Genomic DNA, 21,025 nt, shown 5'->3' with positions numbered 1-21,025 from the left:
AGCCACGCCCCCCTACAATAAAAAAAACACATAATGTCATACATAACACATACACTGCCCCCTAGTGGTTAACTCCTTCACTGCCAGTGTCATTTACAAAGGAATCAGTGCATTTAAATAGCACAGATTGCTGCATAAATGACAATGGCTCCAAAAATGTGTCAAAAATGTCTGATGTGTCCACCATAATGTCGCAGTCACAATAAAAATTGCTGATCGCTGCCATTACAATAAAAAAAAAAAAAAATATTAATAAAAATGCTTTAAAACTTCCCCTATTTTGTAAATGCTATAACTTTTGTGCAACCAATCAATAATCACTAATTGCTTTTTTTTTTACCAAAAATATGTAGAAGAATACGTATCGGCCTAAACTGGGGAAAAAAATATGTTTTTTTTATATATTTTTTGGGGGATATGTATTATAGCAAAAAGTTAAAAATATTGCATTTTTTTTCAAAATTGTCGCTCTATTTTTGTTTATAGCGCAAAAAAATAAAAATCGCAGAGGTGATCAAATACCACCAAAAGAAAGCTCTATTTGTGGGAAAAAAAGAACGCCAATTTTGTTTGGGAGCCACGTCGCACGACCGCGCAATTGTCAGTTGAACAACGCAGGGACTTGTCCGACCGTGTGTATGCAACACCAGTTTCAGACAAAACCTGTCGGATTTTGTTGTCGGAATGTCTGACCGTGTGTACGGGGCATTAGAGTCTGCAAAAGACTTGAGACCGGGGGGGTGGTTCACCTTCCAGCAGGACAATGACCCGAAACATCCAGCCAGAGCTACAATGGAATGGTTTAGATCAAAGCATATCCATGTGTTAGAATGGCCCAGTCACAGTCCAGACCTAAATCCAATTGAAAATCTGTGGCAAGACTTGAAATTGCTGTTCACAGACGCTCTCCATCCAAACTGACAAAGCTTGAGATATTTTGCAAAGAAGAATGGGCAGAAATATTCCTCTCTAGATGTGCAAAGCTGGTAGAGACACCCCCAAAAAGACTTGCAGCTGTAATTTGTAGAGAAAGGAGGCACTACAAAGTATTGACTCGGGGTGGGGGGGGGGCTGAATACAAATGCCCCCCACACTTTTCACAGGTTTATTTGTATCATTTATCATTTTCCTTCCACTTCACTTGCTCTCTATGTGCCACTTAGACATGTGCAAAAGGAAAACATTTGTTTAGTTTCGTTTTAATTTGTTAATTAATTTATTTTGTTTAGTTATATTTGTTAAATTCGTTTTCGGATTTAATTTCATTTTCTACCGAATTCGAAAAATCAGTCGCATTCGAAAATATTTCAACCGGATTCAAAATTATTTCAACCGCATTCGAAACTATTTCAACCGGATTCGAAAATATTTTGTGACCCGAATTTAGGGCCATGTATCTCGAGGTCACTTGGCGCTAGAAACCCCAAATTTTGAGATGTTATAGTGCTAGTTCTATTGTGTTTGAATACCAAATTTGATGTTTCTAGCTATAAGTGACCCCGAGATATGTGGCCCCAAAGTCGGGTCGCAAAATGTAATTCTCTGCTGCAGAAAAGTGCTTTACATTTTGTGATCCGAATTTGGGGCCACGTATCTTGGGGTCACTTGGTGCTATAAACCCCACATTTGGAGATGTTGTAATGCTAGGTCTACTGTGTTTGCATACCTAATTTGGTGTTTCTAGCTATAAGTGGCCTCGAGATACGTGGCCCCAAAGTCGGGTCGCAAAATATCATTCTCTGCTGCATATTGCCCATATCTGGGGTCACTTGGTGGCAGGTGACGTGGCAAGTGGATAATCCACAACTTGGTTACATGGCACTCATGGACGGTCACGTGGCACTCGTGGCAGGTCCCGTGTCACTTGTGGCAGGTGTCGTGGCAAGTGGACAATACAAAACTTGTGGCAGGTGACATGGCAAGTGAACAAATACAATACACAACTTGTGGCAAGTGGACAATGACATACATACATGTCATTCTCTTCTGCAGAAAAATACTTGACATATTGAAAGGAACACAAAGAGTCCACGAAAAAGACATTCCAGAGAATTAAAGTATATAATTCCCGTATGGGGGAGGCTGTTTATCTACAGAAAAGATTCATCAAGTTATTGATGATAAACGGACCCCAGAATAAAGTGGACAAAGAACAAGAAATAAGGAGTTCAGACAAAAGACATCTACAGATCTTGGAGAAAAGATCCCCAACCACAATCCAGGCCCTCTTTGACCCTGATAAAGAAGGTTTCATCCCTAAGGTTGTGGTGTTAGAAGGACCTGCTGGGATTGGAAAAACAATGACCTCCAGGAAGATCATGCTGGACTGGGCCTCTGGGGATCTCTACCAAGACAAGTTTGACTTTGTGTTTTATCTGAGTTGTAGAGAAATCAACACCATCCCTGAAAACATAAGTCTTGTGGGACTTTTATCCAGAACCTGCAGACTGAGTTCAGATGACCTGGTGTCTGTTCTGAAGGATCCTGGAAGTCATAGAGGACTTCTCTTTCTAGTCGATGGGTTTGATGAACTGAGGTGGACTCTGGAGGAGAAATCTGAGGGTTGTCCTGACATTTCTATGGAAACCCACAAAGAAATAATTCTCCAAAGCTTGCTCAGGGGACAGGTTCTCCCAGAATCTTCTCTGATCATCACCACAAGGTCACTGGCCATGGAGAAACTTAACACATTCATCGATGATTCTCGCAATGTGGAAATCCTGGGATTTACAAGGGAAGATCGAGAGAAATATGTCCATAAATTCTTTGGAAATAAAGAAGATGCAGACAAGGTTCTGAGTATAATAAAAGCCAATGAAGTTGTGTACACCATGTGTGCCGTCCCCATCACATGTTGGATTGTCTGCACTGTAATGAATCAAGAAATACAAAAAGGTTTGGGTCCGATTTGGTGTAATACAACGACTTCAATTTATCTTCTCTACCTGGAGGTCTTACTAACCCATCACAGCAAGAAGGAGCAGTCTGTACACCGGAAACAAACCTGTCTGAAGAAGCTGTGTGCTCTGGCCAATCAGGGAGTTCTGAACCAACAAATCTTATTTGAGAAGAAAGATCTAGAAAGACATGGACTTTCTCTGGATGAGGTGGAGTCTGTATTTCTGAATGAGAACATCTTTCATTGGGACGTCCGTCACCAGACCTGCTACAGCTTCATCCACCTGAGTGTACAGGAGTTCCTTGCTGCTCTCTATTATGGGATGGATGATGGGTCTGGGTCTATGGAAGGTACTTTCCTCCCGGAGATCTGTACAAGGAACTCACTCCATGGCCTCACTAAGGATTCCCCACATTTAGCATTAGCTGTACAATTCCTGTTTGGTCTCCTAAATAAAAAGCTGACAAATACATTCTCAGAGAGCACAGGAATCAACATTTCTCTTGGAGCCAGACCTGCAATGAAAGAATGGGCCATGGAGGACATCGATCAGAGTTTCTATACTCAGACAATCTTCTGTCTGTATGAGACTCAGGATGAGGACTTCATTAGAGACGTCATGTCTGCTTGTTCAGGGTTGAAGCTCTCCAGCTCAGACACTGGTCACTTGTGGATGGACAGTAATTATTCCAAGCAGCTGAGCTATTGCTTGAAGACTTTGAAGAGAGAACGTTTTCAGTCTTTATATTTTGGGTGGCTCACGGTGGGTCCAGAGTGCCAGAAAATGATATCTCCATTACTACACAGGTGTCAGAAGGCCGGGTAAGTGAGTGTGAGGATATCCTAACTGAATGTACAGAACGGGCAGGAACCTGCATACAGTATAACGGTGATTTTCAGATATGTTCTCCATCTAGCACACTTGTTAGAAGTTAGGGGTCTATTTATTAAACAAGTTGTGTGAATATTCTAGAATTTGCACAGAAGTCACAAAAATTCCCGGCCATGTTTGCAATGTGTGTGAAATGTCAGTTTCTATCTGTAACATTCCCTAACATTTGATCCTAAGATAAAATAGCCCTAAGAACATTCAACCAGAAGAGGAAATAATGTGAGGGAGAGCTGTGCTCAGTATATGGAGATTCCTGTGCTCACCACTGACAGTGTAATGATCAGATACTGTAGAGGGAACTGCTATACAGAATGGATACAATGTTGCAGAGACAGAACTCTGTTGTGTACCTTAGGTAATCTGTGAAGGGTTCAGTCCACAAAACGTGTCACACAACCGAGTCTCATCTTTACAACATTGTATCTGTTCTGTATAGGAGATCACTCCCTGCAACATTGTATCAGTTCTGTATAGAAGGTCACTCTCTGCAGTAGATGATTCATTACACTAAATACTTATTTCCTTTGGACATCAGCTCCATCTAGTGGTCATATTGTAGATGTAGGTAAAGGAAAAACATTTGAACTGGAGAGAAAGTGTTCTTTAAAGTGGTTGTAAACCCTTACAACACACTTTGATCTACAGGTAAGCCTGGATTAAGGCTTACCTGTAGGTCTAAGAAATATCTCCTAAACCTACACAGTTTAGGAGATATTTGCTGAAAGACAGGCACCGCTGTCTACGACGCATGCGCCATAGACAGCAACGCACAGGCGCACTGAGCGCGCCGCAGTTAACGGCGATATGCCACGAGTTGCGGCTCCTGTGCGCATGTGCGGTAGTGACATCATTGCTGCTCGGACGATTGACAGCGCCGGAGCAGCAAGACCCACCAAGAAGATGGATGCTCCTGACTACAGGCGACAGCGGTGACTTCGCTGGCTCCTGTGTTAGGTAAGTGACACATAATGGACTACTATGCGATGCGATGCATAGTAGTCCATTATGCTTTACCTTTGCAGGGAATCAAGGGTTTACTTCCTCTTTAAAGCTAGTTCCACCCATTTAAAAGTCAGCAGCTACAAAAAGTGTAGCTGCTGACTTTTAATAATCAGACACTCACCTGTCCTTCGGTCCAGCGATGCGGGCGCACGAAAGCCTCGATCCTCTCTCCCTCCTCTCTGAGGAGCCGGCATTGTAACCATGGGCCCCGGCTGTGGCTTCACAGCTGGGCGTGCACTGCACATGCCCGATGCCATGCTGCGCGCTGTGAATGGCCGGGGCAATTTTCTGGGACCTGTGACGAGTCCCAGAAGATTGCAGGGAGGGAGGGGGGAAAGATGTAATTCTTTACGGTGCCATAGAGCCAGGGGAGGAAGTGTGATCTGGGTGCCCCGTAAAAACAGGATGCAATGATGACTGCAATCCCTCAAATTTAACTTCATAGGCCTCCCCAGTATTGTGATATTATGTCCCATCAATAGATTCTATGACCTTCCCAGTATGTCTGCATCTCATAGAGATTGGCCAGTGTTCAGCAGTGGTGCCACCTGACATATCGCCCTCCTACTGCCGGGTCAGGTGTAATCGACCAGTCATTCATTGGTAGGTTTTAATGGGTGTGTCCAGCCAATCAAGGGATGGCTTGGTGTTCGGAGATCTGTGGGATGGAAAAAATGCCATTGCATTTTGGGAACCAAAGAGGTTTTTTTTCCAGATTTTCCATAAACTGTTGATGAATGGAGACCCCTGTGTAGATAGGCCAGAGATCCTGTATATACTGTATGTCAGGGGCTTCATCTAAGTTTTGTCTTGCTTGTGACTTCAAAGACTGCTCATAGACACCAATGAAAAGTCCTCATCAGGTCCAGTATGAGCCAATGGGAATGTAGCCATGTGGAAGGGAAATGTTGGGTGTTACATTGTTTTTCTTAGCCCTTGTACACACGGTCGGACATTCCGACAACCAAATCCGTCGGATTTTGTCTGACGGATTTTGTCCGAAACTGTTGCATACACACGGTCGGACAAAGTTGTAAGAAAATCTGATCGTACTTAACGTGATGACGTTATTTTGTTAGGACGGGACTACCATCAGGCTAGTAGCCAATAGCTGTGGTCTAGGAATTTGATCTGAGCATGTGTGGTACTTTGTCCGATCGGAATTCTCTACACATGATCGGACAAAGTCCGATCGGATCATGTTGTCGGAAAATTTTATAGCCCAGCTGGAAAACTTGGTCCGTCGGACACTCCGATGGAAACAGTCCGATGGAGCTCATACACAGTCGGATTATCCGACAACACGTTCCGATCAGACATTGTCCATTGGAATGTCCGACCGTGCGCTTAGTGTCTCAGGTCATACATTCTTGGTGGTAATTATTATCTCATTATTGTGTTTTAGGTTTTGGCATTGTGCTATTTCCAGTAAAGATTGTCCAGGAGAGGACAAAGCAGAGGATGAAGAAGAGTCCTCCTCTTCAGAAGATAAAATGAAATCTGTTAATATTTCCTTTCTGATGAACCCGGAGAGTAAAATTCAGGAGTTAGAGTAAGAGAAATCTGTGATCCTGCAGTGATCGGGAAATGTAATGTCTTGTGATTGTTCCCGTCTCTCAGTGTTTCCTTACATGTCTGGATGTCTTCCATCCTCCCCGATGTAGTATCTTCCATCACCTGTCCTCTTCTCCTGTGTTCTCCCCTCTCTAAGGGAATCTTCCTCGTTGTTATCTATTCCATGGGATTTTGGGGTCCCCCTTAAAGTAGAACTGTGATCAGGTTATGTACACATGTAATGAACATCCATAATCTTAACAAGCAGTAAATAAGCTTTAAAACAAACCATCACTGACCCCTGTAGCTGCAGACACATCTGCTCTCCCCTCTCCTCTCACTCCTCTGAGTCAATAAGTTGTGAGTGGAAATTACAGCTTGAGCTACTGAGCTCTGTAAATAACATGGTTTGTACAGTGAACCAGGAAAAACAGGCAGGTAAACATGTGAAAAAAAAAAAAAGATTTCAGCTTCACCTGCTGGGTTGAAATGGAAATGCTAATTGTTTATACACAAATCCTGACTATATTAAAGACAGAAAACATGATACATTCCTCTGAAGGCAACAACATAATATAGTTCTCACTTCTGTACAAAAGGCCGTCCCATTTCAAATACAACCCATACTCAAGAAATATTCTCTTTCATTGTCTCCCTTCTGTAGGATAGTAGTTATAAATCCTGGAACGTTACCCATCCCCCTTCATTAAAGGAAATGATGAACATCCCTAACTCACATTCCCTATAGGAGTCCTTGTCTGCCATAAAAAAGTCCCAAGGCTTCCACTGTCCTGGCTCTGGGCAGTGATTGTCTATCTCCCCCTCTCTGCTCCTGGTGGGAGTTCTCTTCAGGTATGAAGGTGGTATCCTATGGATATAAACCCTCCTCCGGAGTCCCTCCACAATGACATATTATACTACCGTATGTAGAGCTGGGCAGTCAGCTTCATCTGATTGTACTTTGTTCCTTTCTGTTTGATTTCTTCAATACAAACTACAGTATTTTTTTTCCAAAAAATGAGTAGAGCTCTCCTCTGGTGAGGATCTTCCCTTTATATTCTCCTTCTGGGCGGTTTTACCTGTTTTTGAATTTCAGTTTTTCTGGGTGATATCAACAAGAAAGTGGACTTTGTGTCTCAAGTCTGTGCCATTAGTTCTATCTGCAGATGTCTGACTTCACGAAAGACTTATGGGTCATTTCCTAACCAAGTTTTCCCTCGAGTTCCCCCCCATGTCGGGCCTTGTCTGCTCCTAATCAATATGTGCTCCTCATTTCTCTGTGCGGATCTCAGTAATGATATGAGGGACATTCTACTCCAGAGACACGCTCTCTACAGAGTGACTGGACTGCTTGAGATATTTACACTCCTTCTACGGATCATCATAAGTGGATTTTACTGACTTTTCTCACCTTGATGATGGTATCCAGTTCTCTTTTCTACTAATTTTGTGATGACCATTCCCTAATGCCCCATACACGCGACTTTCCGGCAGAAAAGGTCAGACGGAATAATTCTGTCGGACATTCCGATCGTGTGTGGGCTCTATCTGACTTTTTCTTTCTAAAATTCTGACGGACCTAGAAATAGAACATGTTTCAAATCTTGCCGGAGGAACCAGTTCCTATCGAGAAAACCGCTCGTCTGTATGCTGTTCCGACGGACCAAAAATGATGCAAGGGCCCCTATTGGCTACTGGCTATTGAACTTCCCTTTTCTTGTCCCGTCGTACATCATCGCATTCTAAACAATCGGACTTTGGTGTGATCATGTGTAGGCAAGTCCGTTTTGGCGGAACTCCATCAAAAAGTCCTTCGGAGTTCAGTCCGACGAGAAGTCTGCTCATGTGTATGCGGCATTCGAGTTTTTGGTTATTTCTCTAATATACTATCACAGATCTGTATTTGTCTCTGCAGTCTGTATGAATGTGGCATGACTTCCTTGTACTTTGATGGTGTCCATTCCATTCTTACAGTTGTGCTCAAAAGTTTGCCTTCCCTTGGAGAATTGGTAAAATACAGCATGTACCATTTTTAAAGAAAACATGAGCGAGCTGGCAAAACCCATTTCTTTTATTTTTTATGGGATTCACATATCGTAACTGTAGGTGATAACAGAATGGCACAATCATAAAACAAAACAATGGCAACAATCAAAGTCCCCTGTTCAAAAGTCTGCATCCCCTTAGTTCTTAATCCCATGTATAGCCCCTTTTTAGCATCAATGATGGCAGTCAGTCTTCTGTAATAGTTATCTATAAGGCCCAAATTCTTGCAGGTGGCTGCCCATTCATCTTGGCAAAATGCCTCCAGGTCAAGTCTTTGGTCGTCTTGCATGAAGCGCACGTTTGAGATCTCCCCACGTTGTTTCGAGGATATTAAGGTCAGGAGACTGTTATGGCCACTCCAGGACCTTCACCACTTTCTGCTGTAACCACTGGAGGATCAACCATGGTCTTGTGTTTAGAGTCATTGTCATGCTGGAAAGTCCAAGAGCATCCCATGCGCAGCTTACGTGCAACAGAATGCAATTTGTCTGCCAGTATTTTCTAAAAACACGCTACATTCATCTTGCCATCAGTTTTCATAAGACACCCCCCCCCTGCCTTTAGAGCTCACTCACTCCCAAAACATCAGTGAGCCACCACCATGCTTCACAGCGGGGATGGTATTCTGGTCACTATAGGCCTTGTTGACCCCTTCCCAAACATAGCGCTTATGACTGTGACCATAAAGCTCTATTTTGATAAATAGCAATGAAAACTCTACGCTACAAACCAAAAGAAACCAAAAATAGGTAAACACAGATACATGTGATTGTGGCTGCTGTAGTCTTCAAAATGTGTCTAACTTTAGAACTCCAACTCTATAATGTGAGCTCTATAATTGTGTATAAAGATTGTGCTACCAAAAATGGGAATCAAAGTTACTAAATATTTTGCCGCATATAAAAGTGCAAACGATAAATAAACTAATGAACAACACCAGAACATTATGTCTAATTAAACTAATGTCCAATGTATCAGTAATGCCGCATACACACGGCCGGACTTTGCGGCAAACTAGGTCCAACGGTCTTCCCAACGGAGTTTCGGCTGAGTTTTGATGGACTTTCCAAACGAACTGACTTGGCCACACACGAACAGACTAAGTCCGTTCGAAAGTCCATTCATTTGAACATGGTGACACGAACGTGACTAAAAAAAGAAAGTTCATTAGCCAGTAGCCAATATCTTCCCTTGCGTCGTATTTGGTCCGTTGGACAAGCACACAGACGAACAGTTTTGCCGATTTGAGTCCGTCGGAATTGAATCCGTCGGATAGATTTGAAACATGTTCTATTTTTAAGTCCACCGGATTTTTCCCCAAAAAAACTAACGGATAAGGCCACGCACAATCGGATTGTCTGACGGACTAATCACGTCGGACTTGGTTGGCCGGAAAGTCCGGTCATGTGTAAGCGGGATAAGTCCCAATCAGATAATAAATAGTTGCTTAAAAAGCAAAAGGTAAGGGAACAGGTGCTGGTGCCATTAGAAACAGATGAATACAAGACCACTTCCATGGTGACCCCACATGGATTTATACTCCCCACAATGGATGGACCTTCTATCACTAGTTAGGTCTCACTCTGATTTTTTGGTTGGACCCACTGTGTATCTTGTCACTAACTTGACCATTCACATGTGCCAGGGTGCAATTTCTTCCAACGGAATACACCAGCACTCAAAAAACAATAAGTTTAAAGTAAATAAAAACACAGCCACTTTTTGACAAGTCCTTTATTCAAAAAACCCAAAAAACAATCCCAAAGTAGATTCAACATCAATCACAATGTGTAATGTACAGGGATAGGCACAATTGTAGACACTCAGGTTGAACTGGATGCACTGTTGTCTTTATTCAACCTTACTAACTATGAAACTAACTATGAAACTAACTATGAAACAATGAATGCTGCCCACTGACCTGAACAAAAGTAAAAAAAAAAACAAAAACAAAAAAAAAACAGAACAGCACCGACGCTTGGGTCTTGCCAAATGACAGCTCCACCGCCTCCCGCTGCTAAATAAATGAACGTGGAAGGGACACCCAATAACATCACTGGGTAACCCTGCCACATTGTGACATCATCACCCCAGCACGCCTGTTCATTGGTGTAATAAGGGGGTGAGGTCACATGTGACATCATCGGGTGGTCTGCCCCTTCCTTTATTTAGCAATAGAAGGTGGTGGAGCTGTGATTTGGCGGTGGCCAAGCGCCAGTGCATGTCGGGTATTTTTAGTTTTTTTTGGTCAGGTCAGCGGCCTGGCGTTTATCGCACTTTACGCTGGGTCAACTTTGGGGATATTTATTTTTTTTAAATCAAAGACTTGTCAAAAACTGTGTTTTTAATATTCTTTTTGCCTTTTTTTTGTGAATGAGAAGGGGTGCTGTTTAACGCCTACTCATCCACATAGGGGGATCCGGAAATCCCGCTGACAGAAGAGTCAGCGGGACGCGGTTGCCATCCGATGCAGAACAACCATGTTGTTTACTGGCTGTTAAGGATGCTGGCAGCTGCCGACTCCTTAACAACCAGCACTAATTGAATATATTCCTTGAGTAACACGAGACTAGACTATTACTTTTTCAACAAATGCATTTATTTATATATATAATTTCGTGAATTGACTTTAGAGTCAGTTTATGCCATATGTACCAAGCATTTTTTTTTACTGACGGCGACATTGACATTTTTTTAAATGTAGCGTGAGATAATTGGAAAAAAAATATGTCACATGATCCAATTATCTCCTGAAATATTCTTTAGTGAATTGAGCCCTAAAACTTTTCCGGTTGGGTGATAACTCATCTACATTTCACAGGGGAGGTCCAAACAATATTCCATGAAAAAATCCATCCAAATGTCCCAAAATTTCATTTTCTAAGACCTCACCCGCTAATTATTCATTGGACTTGTCTACTTCATGTCACTGGAAGAACATTTCACCTCTCTTTCCTGCTTCTCCCACCAGAGTTTATCGCTGTAAAATGACATTATCGAGCTGCGATGATCTTTGCTCCATTATCAACACAAACCGAACTCTGACCAAACTGGAGGTTACATTGGATGATGATGAGAAGATGTCGGACTCAGAAGTGGATCGTTGTTGTGAGGTCTTCCGGAAAGCCGGCTTCACTCTAAAAAAATGGTAAGACCTGTTACATTGGAGGTAACACACATGCTAAGTCTAATGCCACGTACACACAATTGGAATTTCGGTCCGCAAAAGACCAATGAGAGTTTTTTTCGTCGGAAAATGCAACCGTGTGTACGCTCCATCGGACTTTTGCTGGCCGAAATTCCAGCCAGCAAAGATTGAGAGCATGTTCTCAATTTTTCGGTTGGGAAAAGTTCCTCTCCGTAAATGTGATTGTCTGTGGCAATTCTGACACGCAAAAAACTCACGCATTCTCAGATTCAACTACGAGACGGAAGCTATTTGGCAACTGGATATTGAACTTCCCTTTTCTAGCCCCATCGTACATGTTGTACGTCACTGAGTTCTTGACGGTCGCAATTTGGTGTGACAGCTTGAGTGAAATCCCATCGGAATTCCATCGGGAAAACCTTCAGAGCTTTTTCCAACCAAAATTCTGATTAACACTAATGCATTTTTTGATGCATTTTGCAGAAATGCAGGGACTTTTTTTAACATGGGTTCCTATGGAGCATGTTCACATCAATGCATTTTTGTGCCTCTGCATTTTTGGAAATGGTCAGGGGCTTTTTCCCGCAAAATGCTGAGTTTTGCATGTAATAGACCCACATCCAAAACTCAAGTACCACGTTTTTGCTTCAATTTTTCCACGATTTGTGTTTTTTTTTTTGCTGTACATACAATGTATATATCTGGTTGCTAAGGAGGTGGCCGGGAAGCCAGCCACCGTGTCCTTAACAACCGATGAGTCATAAGCTGTCAGCGGGCTTCTCCGCTGACAGCTAAATGAAAAAAAAAGAATTGCCGGCAAAAAAAAAATGTGAAAAAAATGCTGTGGGGTTCCCCCCAGGTCCATACCAGGCCCTTTGGGCCTAGTATGGTTTCGGAGGGAACCCCCCCCCCCTATGCCAAAGTGTAAAAAAAATGGTGTGGAATCCCCCCAAAATCCATACCAGACCCTTATCGGAGCATGCAGCTCGGCAGTTCAGGAAAGGGAGGGGACAAGTGAGAGCCCCCCACTTCTGAACTGTACTAGGCCACATGCTCTCAACATGGGGGGGTGGGTGCACCTTATTCCCATGTTGATGGGGACAATGACCTCTTCACTTGGCCGGTGGTTGTTGGGGTCTCCGGGCAGGGGGGCTTATTGGAATATGGAAGCCTCCAGATCCCAGCCTCCCCCCTATGTGAATGAGTATGGGGTACCCCTACCCATTCACCAAAAAAAAAGTAGTGTAGTGTGAAAAAATACAGTAGACAATTTTTGACAAGTCTTTTATTAAACATATCTTCTTCCCACTTCTTCCTCCATCTTCTCCTGCATCTTCCTCCTCCGGGCGTCTACTTCTCCCACTGCTTCTTCCACTCTTCTTCTGTATTCTTTGTCTGGTGTGCTTATTTCTCTGCCGCCGCTCCCGCCGCCGACCCTCCTACGATTCTGCGTCACGATGATCTGTGCGTGACGATGTCTAGCATTTCTTGGATAACAGTGGGGGCGTGGCCATCGCATGATGTCATCCAGAGGCCCACCCCCTTATGTTGTCATGGCCCATGGTCACAAGGGTGGTGGGGCCTCTGGGTGATGTCAGCCTATGACCACGCCTCCATCTATCTAAGAAATGCTTAGATCAGCGTGGACAGATCAGCGGGACGCAGCATTGGAGGAGGCTCATCAACAGGAGAGGCAGCAGAGGAAGAAGCACACCGGATAAAGAAGACGGGAGAAAGAAAAAGATTAGAAGAAGAACCAGGAGAAGGAGAAGCCCGCAGGAGGAAGATGCAGAAGAAGATGCAGGAAAACCGGAGGAAGAAGAAGATATTTTTAATAAAAGACTTGTCAAAAACTGTCTGCTGTATTTTTTCACACTACACTACTTTTTTTGGTGAATGGTTAGGAGTACAAAATATCCCATACTCATTCACATAGGAGGGGAGGCCAGGATCTATGTACCCCTTGTTAAATCCATACTAGACCCGTATGGACCTGGGGGGGACCCCACGCTGTTTTGTTTTGTTTTTACAATTTTTTATTTTTTTTCTGGCAATTCTTTTTCTTTACATTCAGCTGTCAGCGGGGACCCTTGCACTACATGGTTTTATCAAACTCCTAAGGTGTGACCTCATATTATATGATTTGGTAAATCTGAAGCCAAAAATATGCAGAAAATCTAATAGTGTGTATGGGGTCTTAGACTCTAAATAGTGAAAAATATACACCATTGGGTGGTGATGAGATGATAAAAGTGGGACATTGTTTTGAGGTCTTCTGACACCCGGGCTGCACTGTAATATAAAAAAAAAATCTTCCACCCCACCCCCCACTGTCTATGCAATTTAGCAGTATAACTGAGCCAATGAGATGTGTGTTCTCAGCCTGTACACATGACAGCCCAGCACACCCAGCATACAGTCTGCTATCCCAATGGTTGGATGGCCAGGAGGGGTCTTGTATTAGGTGGGTGATTTGCAAGGTGGTGGGGGGCCCTATAAAAGGAGGACACCTTTCAAATACCTAAAGTGTGAGGACAGAGGGGATTGTTTGGTGTAATTACATACTGGTAGGGGGGCCCGTCCACTAAGGTTACAGGGCACAGCCCCCTCTCTCCAGCCACCCCCCCCCCCATGAATAATGGATAGATTCATGCATTGCATGAATCTATCCATGGCCGCCACTGCCACCCCCTATTTGGGCGTCTGGCCCCTTTTCGGATGCCGGGCACCTGAATTACAGTAGCAGGGGTATTTTTTTTTAAGCCCCTGATTAGAGCTCTAATAGGCTTAAAAAAAGGTGGACTTGGAGTGCAGTGCATTTCGCTCGCAGTCCACCCAGGCATGTTAGAAAAGCAAATTTATATTTGCTTTTCTAACACTGAACCACCTCTCTGCGAATCAGGAAGCGTGGGTCTAATACCCGTCACCTGATTGGCTGAAGGCACAGGCTCCCATATTGGACGCCTAGCAGAATGGAAGAAGAGAGGAGGGGGAAACATGGAGCACACAAGAGCCACCCCACAGCTCGCTGCCATCACCCACTGCCTGACCCTACACCAAGATGGGGTAAGTGCCGGGCAGACAGCGGATGCGGGTTACAGTGGCTGCATTTTATGGGGCAAAAGTGGCAGCATTTGATGGACCCAAGTGGCAGCATTTGATGGGGCACAAGTGGCAGCGTTTGATGGGGCACAAGTGGCAGCGTTTGATGGGGCACAAGTGGCAGCGTTTGATGGGGCACACGTGGCAGCGTTTGATGGGGCACAAGTGGCGACATTTGATGGGGCACAAGTGGCGGCATTTGATGGGGCACAAGTGGCGGCATTTGATGGGGCACAAGTGGTGGCATTTGATGAACACAAGTGGCGACATTTGATGGGGCACAATTGGCTGCATAGGATGGGCACAAGTGGCTGCATGTGATGGGGCATAAGTTGCTGCATATGATAGGCACAAGTGGCTGCATATGATGGGCACAAGTGACTGCATTTGATGGGCACAGTGGCTGCATTTGATGGGCACAATGGTTGCAAATGATGGGCACAGTGGCTGTAATAGATTTTTTTTTTTTTTGTATTTCTCATTTTGCATTTTTTTTAGATTTCTCAGTTTGCGCACCCCCCCCCCCAAAAAAAAAAAAATGTGGCACCAGCCACCACTGCATACTGGGGTCAGTTATGAAGAAATGAGATCACACATCCCGCCATCTACAGTACATACAATGTATGTCAGATCTACTCCCAGCATATGAGACCGCTGACATACATTGTACATTACACATCACACACATTTACAGGAATACAGAAAAATACTTCACATTAGTGTGTAAAAAATGTCCCTCGTTTCTTACAGAGCACAGTACGAGCCCCCCCTTTTCTATTATTTCTTACAGAGCACAGTACGAGCCCCCCCTTTTCTATTATTTCTTACAGAGCACAGTACGAGCCCCCCTTTTCTATAATTTCTTACAGAGCACAGTACAAGCCCCCCTTTTCCATCATTTCTTACAGAGCACAGTACAAGCCCCCCCCTTTCCATCATTTCTTACAGAGCACAGTACGAGCCCCCCCTTTTCTATAATTTCTTACAGAGCACAGTACGAGCCCCCCTTTTCCATCATTTCTTACAGAGCACAGTACGAGCCCCCCCTTTTCTATAATTTCTTACAGAGCACAGTACAAGCCCCTCCCCCTTTTCCATCATTTCTTACAGAGCACAATACAAGCCCCCCCTTTCCATCATTTCTTACAGAGCACAGAACGAGCCCCCCCTTTCCATCATTTCTTACAGAGCACAGAACGAGCCCCCCCTTTCCATCATTTCGTACAGAGCACAGTACGAGATCCCCATTTTCCATAATTTTTTACAGAGAGCAGTATGAGCCCCCCCTTTTCCATCATTTCGTACTGAGCACACGGCACCACTTTGAAGTGGAATATCATTATTATGGCAATAGCTAGCTGCCATAACCCCGTATCCTCTTCTTCTGCGGGCGGTCCGCTTTCAGATAAAAGTGGTCTCTGTGGTGAATTGGCTGCGAGATCACTCCCCTCCCGCTGCGCCCCGGTGGCTTCTGCTACTTACCGGAGCCACCATCTACGGTGGAGGTGATTGAGTCCTATTCCGTGTTAGGTATGGAGCTGAGCGAGGAGGAAGATGGCCCCCACCCGGCTCCATATCACTGCAGGGTGGAAGGGACGTCAAAAAGTCACTTCAGCCTATAGTTTATAAAGAGACATTTTTTGAAATTTATTTTTTTCAAACAACATATTTTTAATTGCATTTTAGTGTAAATATGAGATGTGAGGTCTTTTTGACCCCCCAGATCTCATATTTAAGGGGTCGTGCCATGCTTTTTTTCTATTACAAGGGATGTTTACATTGTAATAGGAATATTACTTATAATAGGAATAAAAGTGACAACAAACAGTGTAAAAATAAAAGGTAAAAAAAATAAGAAAAAAACAAAACAAAAAAATGTTTTAATGTGTCCCGTCCCGCCGAGCTCCCCTGCAGAAGCGACCATGAGTAGCGCCCGCATATGAAAATGGTGTTCAAACCACACATCTGAGGTATTGCCGCAATCGGTAGAGTGAGGGCAATAATTCCAGCCCTAGACCTCCTCTGTAACTCAAAACATGCAACCTGCAGAATTTTTTAAACGTCGCCTATGGAGATTTTTAAGGGTCAAAGTTTGTCGCCATTCCACAAGCAGAGCACAATTTTGAAGCGTGACATGTTTGGTATCAATTTACTCGGCATAACATCATCTTTCACAATATAAAAACAATTGGGCTTTCTTTACTGTTGTCTTATTTTTTAATTAAAAAAAGTGTATTTAAAAAAAAAAGTGCGCTTGTAAGACCGCTGCGCAAATACGGTGTGACAAAAAGTATTGTGACGACCACCATTTTATTCTCTAGGGTATTAGAAAAAAATATATAATGTTGGGGGGTTCTAAGTAATTTTCTAGCAAAAAAAATAAAAAATGATTTTAACTTGTAAACAAGTTTGAAAAGTAGGTCCGGTCTTAAAGTGGTTTACACTCTCTTTTGATTCTTTATTGAAGGGAAGTAGGATGGGAGGTATCTATAGACAGAAGAAGAGTAGAACATGGTCTTGGTGAAGCCGTCTCCTCCTCTGCAGGTAATACACGGATCCTGATATGAAGAGAATGTCCAGAATGGAATGATATCATTGCACTGATTATTCATCATTTTCCTTCTCTTCACATACAGATGATGATTATGATTCTACTGACTGATATCTACTGAACGTTATTCCGGAATGATCTGAGCGGTGATCTGTCCTTCCTCCGATTCCTCCATTTTGGATTGTATTGTTATTCCTTAAAGTGCTGCTAAACCCACAACAGTAAAATCAGTCTCTACATGCAGAATAGCATGCTTGTTATACACAGTGTGGAACTTAAGTGATTAATCCTCCGCATTGTGTAAAAAAGGTTCATTTTTTTAAATCAGATCATTCTTTATTATTACTTATACAAAAACATCACAAATAGCAAACAACATACACCCAACATACAACCCAGGCATGAAATAAGATGGGGTGGAAAAAAAAACAAGAAAACCCTCATAAAAGTGCTCCCTCCCCCCTCACCCGCCACATTATATATCCAAAATGTCCGTCCCTCTTCTCCATATCTTTTCAAAGTTCCCTGGGCAGCCTCTGTGTAAAAATATATACTTTTCCTTAACTAATGTTCCCCTTATTTGTATCTTCCATTCCGCTATTGTAGGTGGGCTTGATGATGTCCACTTTTGCGTTATGAGCGTACGCGCCTGAAATAAGATCCTAGTTAATGATATCCTGTCTTCCCCCACCGGATACCGCATTCATCTAGGATACCCAAGAGGCATCTTCCCGGTTCAGGAGACATCCTGGTCCCAAAAGCACGATTAATCATTGATATCACTTCATGCCAATAGCGGTGGAGCTTGAGGCATCTACATAACATATGGATTAAGTTCCCCGGGTTCCCTATACATCTGGGGCATTGGGCTGTATCTCTACGTTTCCATTACAAAAAATGTCTCTGGTGTCTAATGAGCCCTGTGTAATATGAATATTTGGGTTAAAATTTGTGTTGGGTATAGAGATGACAGGGATGTTGCCTACAGTGCCGATGTCCATTGTTCATCTGAGATTGGAAGCGCTCCATCCCCCTCTCTCCACTCTCCCGCCACATTATATATCCAAAATGTCCGTCCCTCTTCTCCATATCTTGTCAAAAGTTCCCTGGGCAGCCTCTGTGTAAAAATATATACTTTTTATATACTTATTTTATATAATGTTCCCCTTATTTGTATCTTCCATTCCGCTATTGTAGGTGGGCTTGATGATGTCCACTTTTGTGCTATGAGCTTACGCGCCTGAAATAAGATCCTACTTAATGATATCCTGTATTCCCCCAACAGATACCCCATTCATCTAGGATACCCAAGAGGTAGCTTCCCGGTTCAGGAGACATTCTGGTCCCAAAATCACTATTAATCATTGATATCAGTTTGTTCCAATAGTGGTGGAGATTGGGGCATCTCCATAACATATGGATTAAGTCCGCCGGCCTCCCTTTACATCTGGGGCATTGGGCTGTATCTCTACGTTTCCATTTAAATAATTTCTCTGGTGTATAATGAGCCCTGTGTAATATGAATATTTGTGTTCAATTTTGTTGTTGGGGATAGAGATGACAGGGATGTTGCCGAGAGTGCCGATTGCCAATCGTTCATCTGACATTGGCCCTATATCACATGACCGCGCTGCTCTTGCTGGTATATCCTTTAAATTTATCATATAGTATATTACAGATTTGTGAAATCAGACCCTCTTTTTTTTTGTCTTTTCCAACAAGGACATTACCTCTGAATTATTACATTTAAATTCCGCCTGTGCTTGTAATGCGTGCTTATAACTGTAGGAAGAAATCTTTTGTTTGGGATATTATATTCATTTCTTAGTTCAATAAAGGTCTTTATCACTTCATCCTGGAATACCTGTGTCATATATCTTAGTCCCTTGAGGCTTCCATATCTCAAACCCTTCCAGTTCCATCAGTTCCGCATAGCTGCTATTATTCCATATAGGGGTATATGCCGTATAACCTTTTATTTACGTCATTTTTTTTTCCATTTCCAGCCATACCTTGTCAAACAATTTTCCCGTAATAAAGCCTTTGTTAGACCGTTGGTTTCTCGTCTCCAATAAAGAGATCAATGGGTAATCGGGATATACTGGTAATAGCAGGCTCCGCATAGAACCAGATTTTTTGTTTCTTTTTAATTCTTTTAACTATTTTAATTATTTTTCCTTATAGTTCATGGACATTACTGACTGTAACAGCCCATTGTGGTCATTAATACTATTTATACTCTATGTTCATTCCCATTCAACACTATACGAGTTTGTTTACTAGTCATATTCAGAGTGCGCCGTATTATATTTTGTTTTCTCTGCATAGAATCAGAGTCTGCCATTACTGTGCATCCAAAAAAGTGTTGTATTTGTGAAGATAAAATATAGCTTTTTTGATTGGGGAATCGCCAATCCGCCTGCTCCTTTATTTAACATTAATGTTGTCAACTTTATGGGTGGTGTTTTTTTTTCTTCCAAATAAGCCCTCTAAAGAGCGATTCTATTTTTCTAAACCAAAATGTTGTGATCCATACGGGAGAATTATTAAACACATAAAGCAACTGTGGGGACCAAATCATTTCAGCAAGGTTCTCCCTGCCTATCATCACTGTGAGTGGTCATTTACACCAACTTCAGCATTTATCCTTACATTTTACCAATAAAGGTTTAAGATTCAGTTTAATATTTTGCATTTAGTGAAATCTCAATCCCCAGGGATCTCACTACATGCTTAATTTGAATTTGAGACGCGTGATTTAGTAAAAGGACTTTTCATTTGTCTAATGGTAGTAGTTCAGATTTATCCCAATTAATCTGGTATCCCAAGATTCGCCAAAATATGGAGATAAGGCTCATAAGTTTCGTTAATGACTTTGTGGTATCCCCCAGGAAAATAAGGGCATCATCTGCATAGAGAGCTACTTTGTCCTCTCTTCCTGCTCATCGAAACCCGACTATTTTCACTGATTGCAAGGGCAAGAGGTTCCAATGCTATTGCAAACAATAGTAGAGACAGAGGGCATCCCTGCCTAGTAACTCTAGACAGATTGAAGGGTCTGGATAGTGTATTGTTAATTCTCACCCTTGCTTTTGGTTCCCTATATAACATTTTGACCCATTTTATCCCGGGCCTATACCAAAAGCCTCCTATAGGTATTCCCATTCCACCATATCAAAGGCTTTTTGGGCATCCAGGCATAATATTGCTCTGGATCCCGTATTTTCGATAGGGAGCGGCATGTTTAAAAAAAAGTATATGTATATTAGTTGAAGCTGCTCTAGTTGGAATAAAACCTGTTTGGTCCTTATGAGTCAAGGTGTTAACCACTTCCCGACCGGCGCACGCTGATATACGTCAGCAGAATGGCACGGACAGGCAAATGGGCATACAGGTATGTCCCTTTAAATTTGCCACCGCGCCATCGCGTGCGCATGCCAGTCGGGACCTCCATGGGTCCGATCGCCGTGGGGATACCCGCGATCGTTCCACAGGGAGGAAGAACGGGGAGATGCTAAAGTAAACAAGCATCTCCCCGTTCTGCCTAACAGTGTCACTGATCTCTGCTCCCTGTGATTGGAGCAGAGATCAGTGACGTGTCACATGCAGCCACGCTCCCCCCACAGTTAGCAACACACCCCTAGGACACACTTAAACCCTACAGCGCCACTTAGTGGTTAACCACTTCACTGCCAGTGTCATTTACACAGGAATCGGTGCATTTGTATAGCACTGATTGCTGTATAAATGACAATGGTACCAAAAATGTATCAAAAATGTCTGATGCGTCCGCCATAATGTCGCAATGATAATAAAAATGGCTGATCACCG

At 43.0% G+C, this 21,025-nt stretch overlaps 2 protein-coding genes across 2 annotated transcripts in view; both read left to right on the top strand.

The window, feature by feature from the left end:
* LOC143961773 (E3 ubiquitin-protein ligase TRIM39-like) overlaps positions 1-21,025 on the top strand; it is a 216,232-nt gene that overhangs the window by 160,372 nt on the left and 34,835 nt on the right. The window lies entirely within an intron of this gene.
* Positions 2,047-19,047, top strand: LOC143961767 (NACHT, LRR and PYD domains-containing protein 12-like). Its single transcript, XM_077471106.1, has 5 exons — positions 2,047-3,721; positions 6,199-6,345; positions 11,365-11,541; positions 17,111-17,187; positions 17,280-19,047. The coding sequence occupies exons 1-5, from the start codon at positions 2,073-2,075 to the stop codon at positions 17,303-17,305; spliced, it is 2,076 nt and encodes a 691-aa protein (XP_077327232.1). The 5' UTR covers positions 2,047-2,072; the 3' UTR covers positions 17,306-19,047.

The sequence above is a fragment of the Lithobates pipiens genome, unplaced genomic scaffold, assembly GCF_037356315.1.
Source record: "Lithobates pipiens isolate NorthernLeopardFrog02 unplaced genomic scaffold, aLitPip1_a1.2 Scaffold_8, whole genome shotgun sequence".
Lineage (NCBI taxonomy): Eukaryota > Metazoa > Chordata > Amphibia > Anura > Ranidae > Lithobates > Lithobates pipiens.
This window is presented reverse-complemented; position numbering and strand designations above follow the sequence as displayed.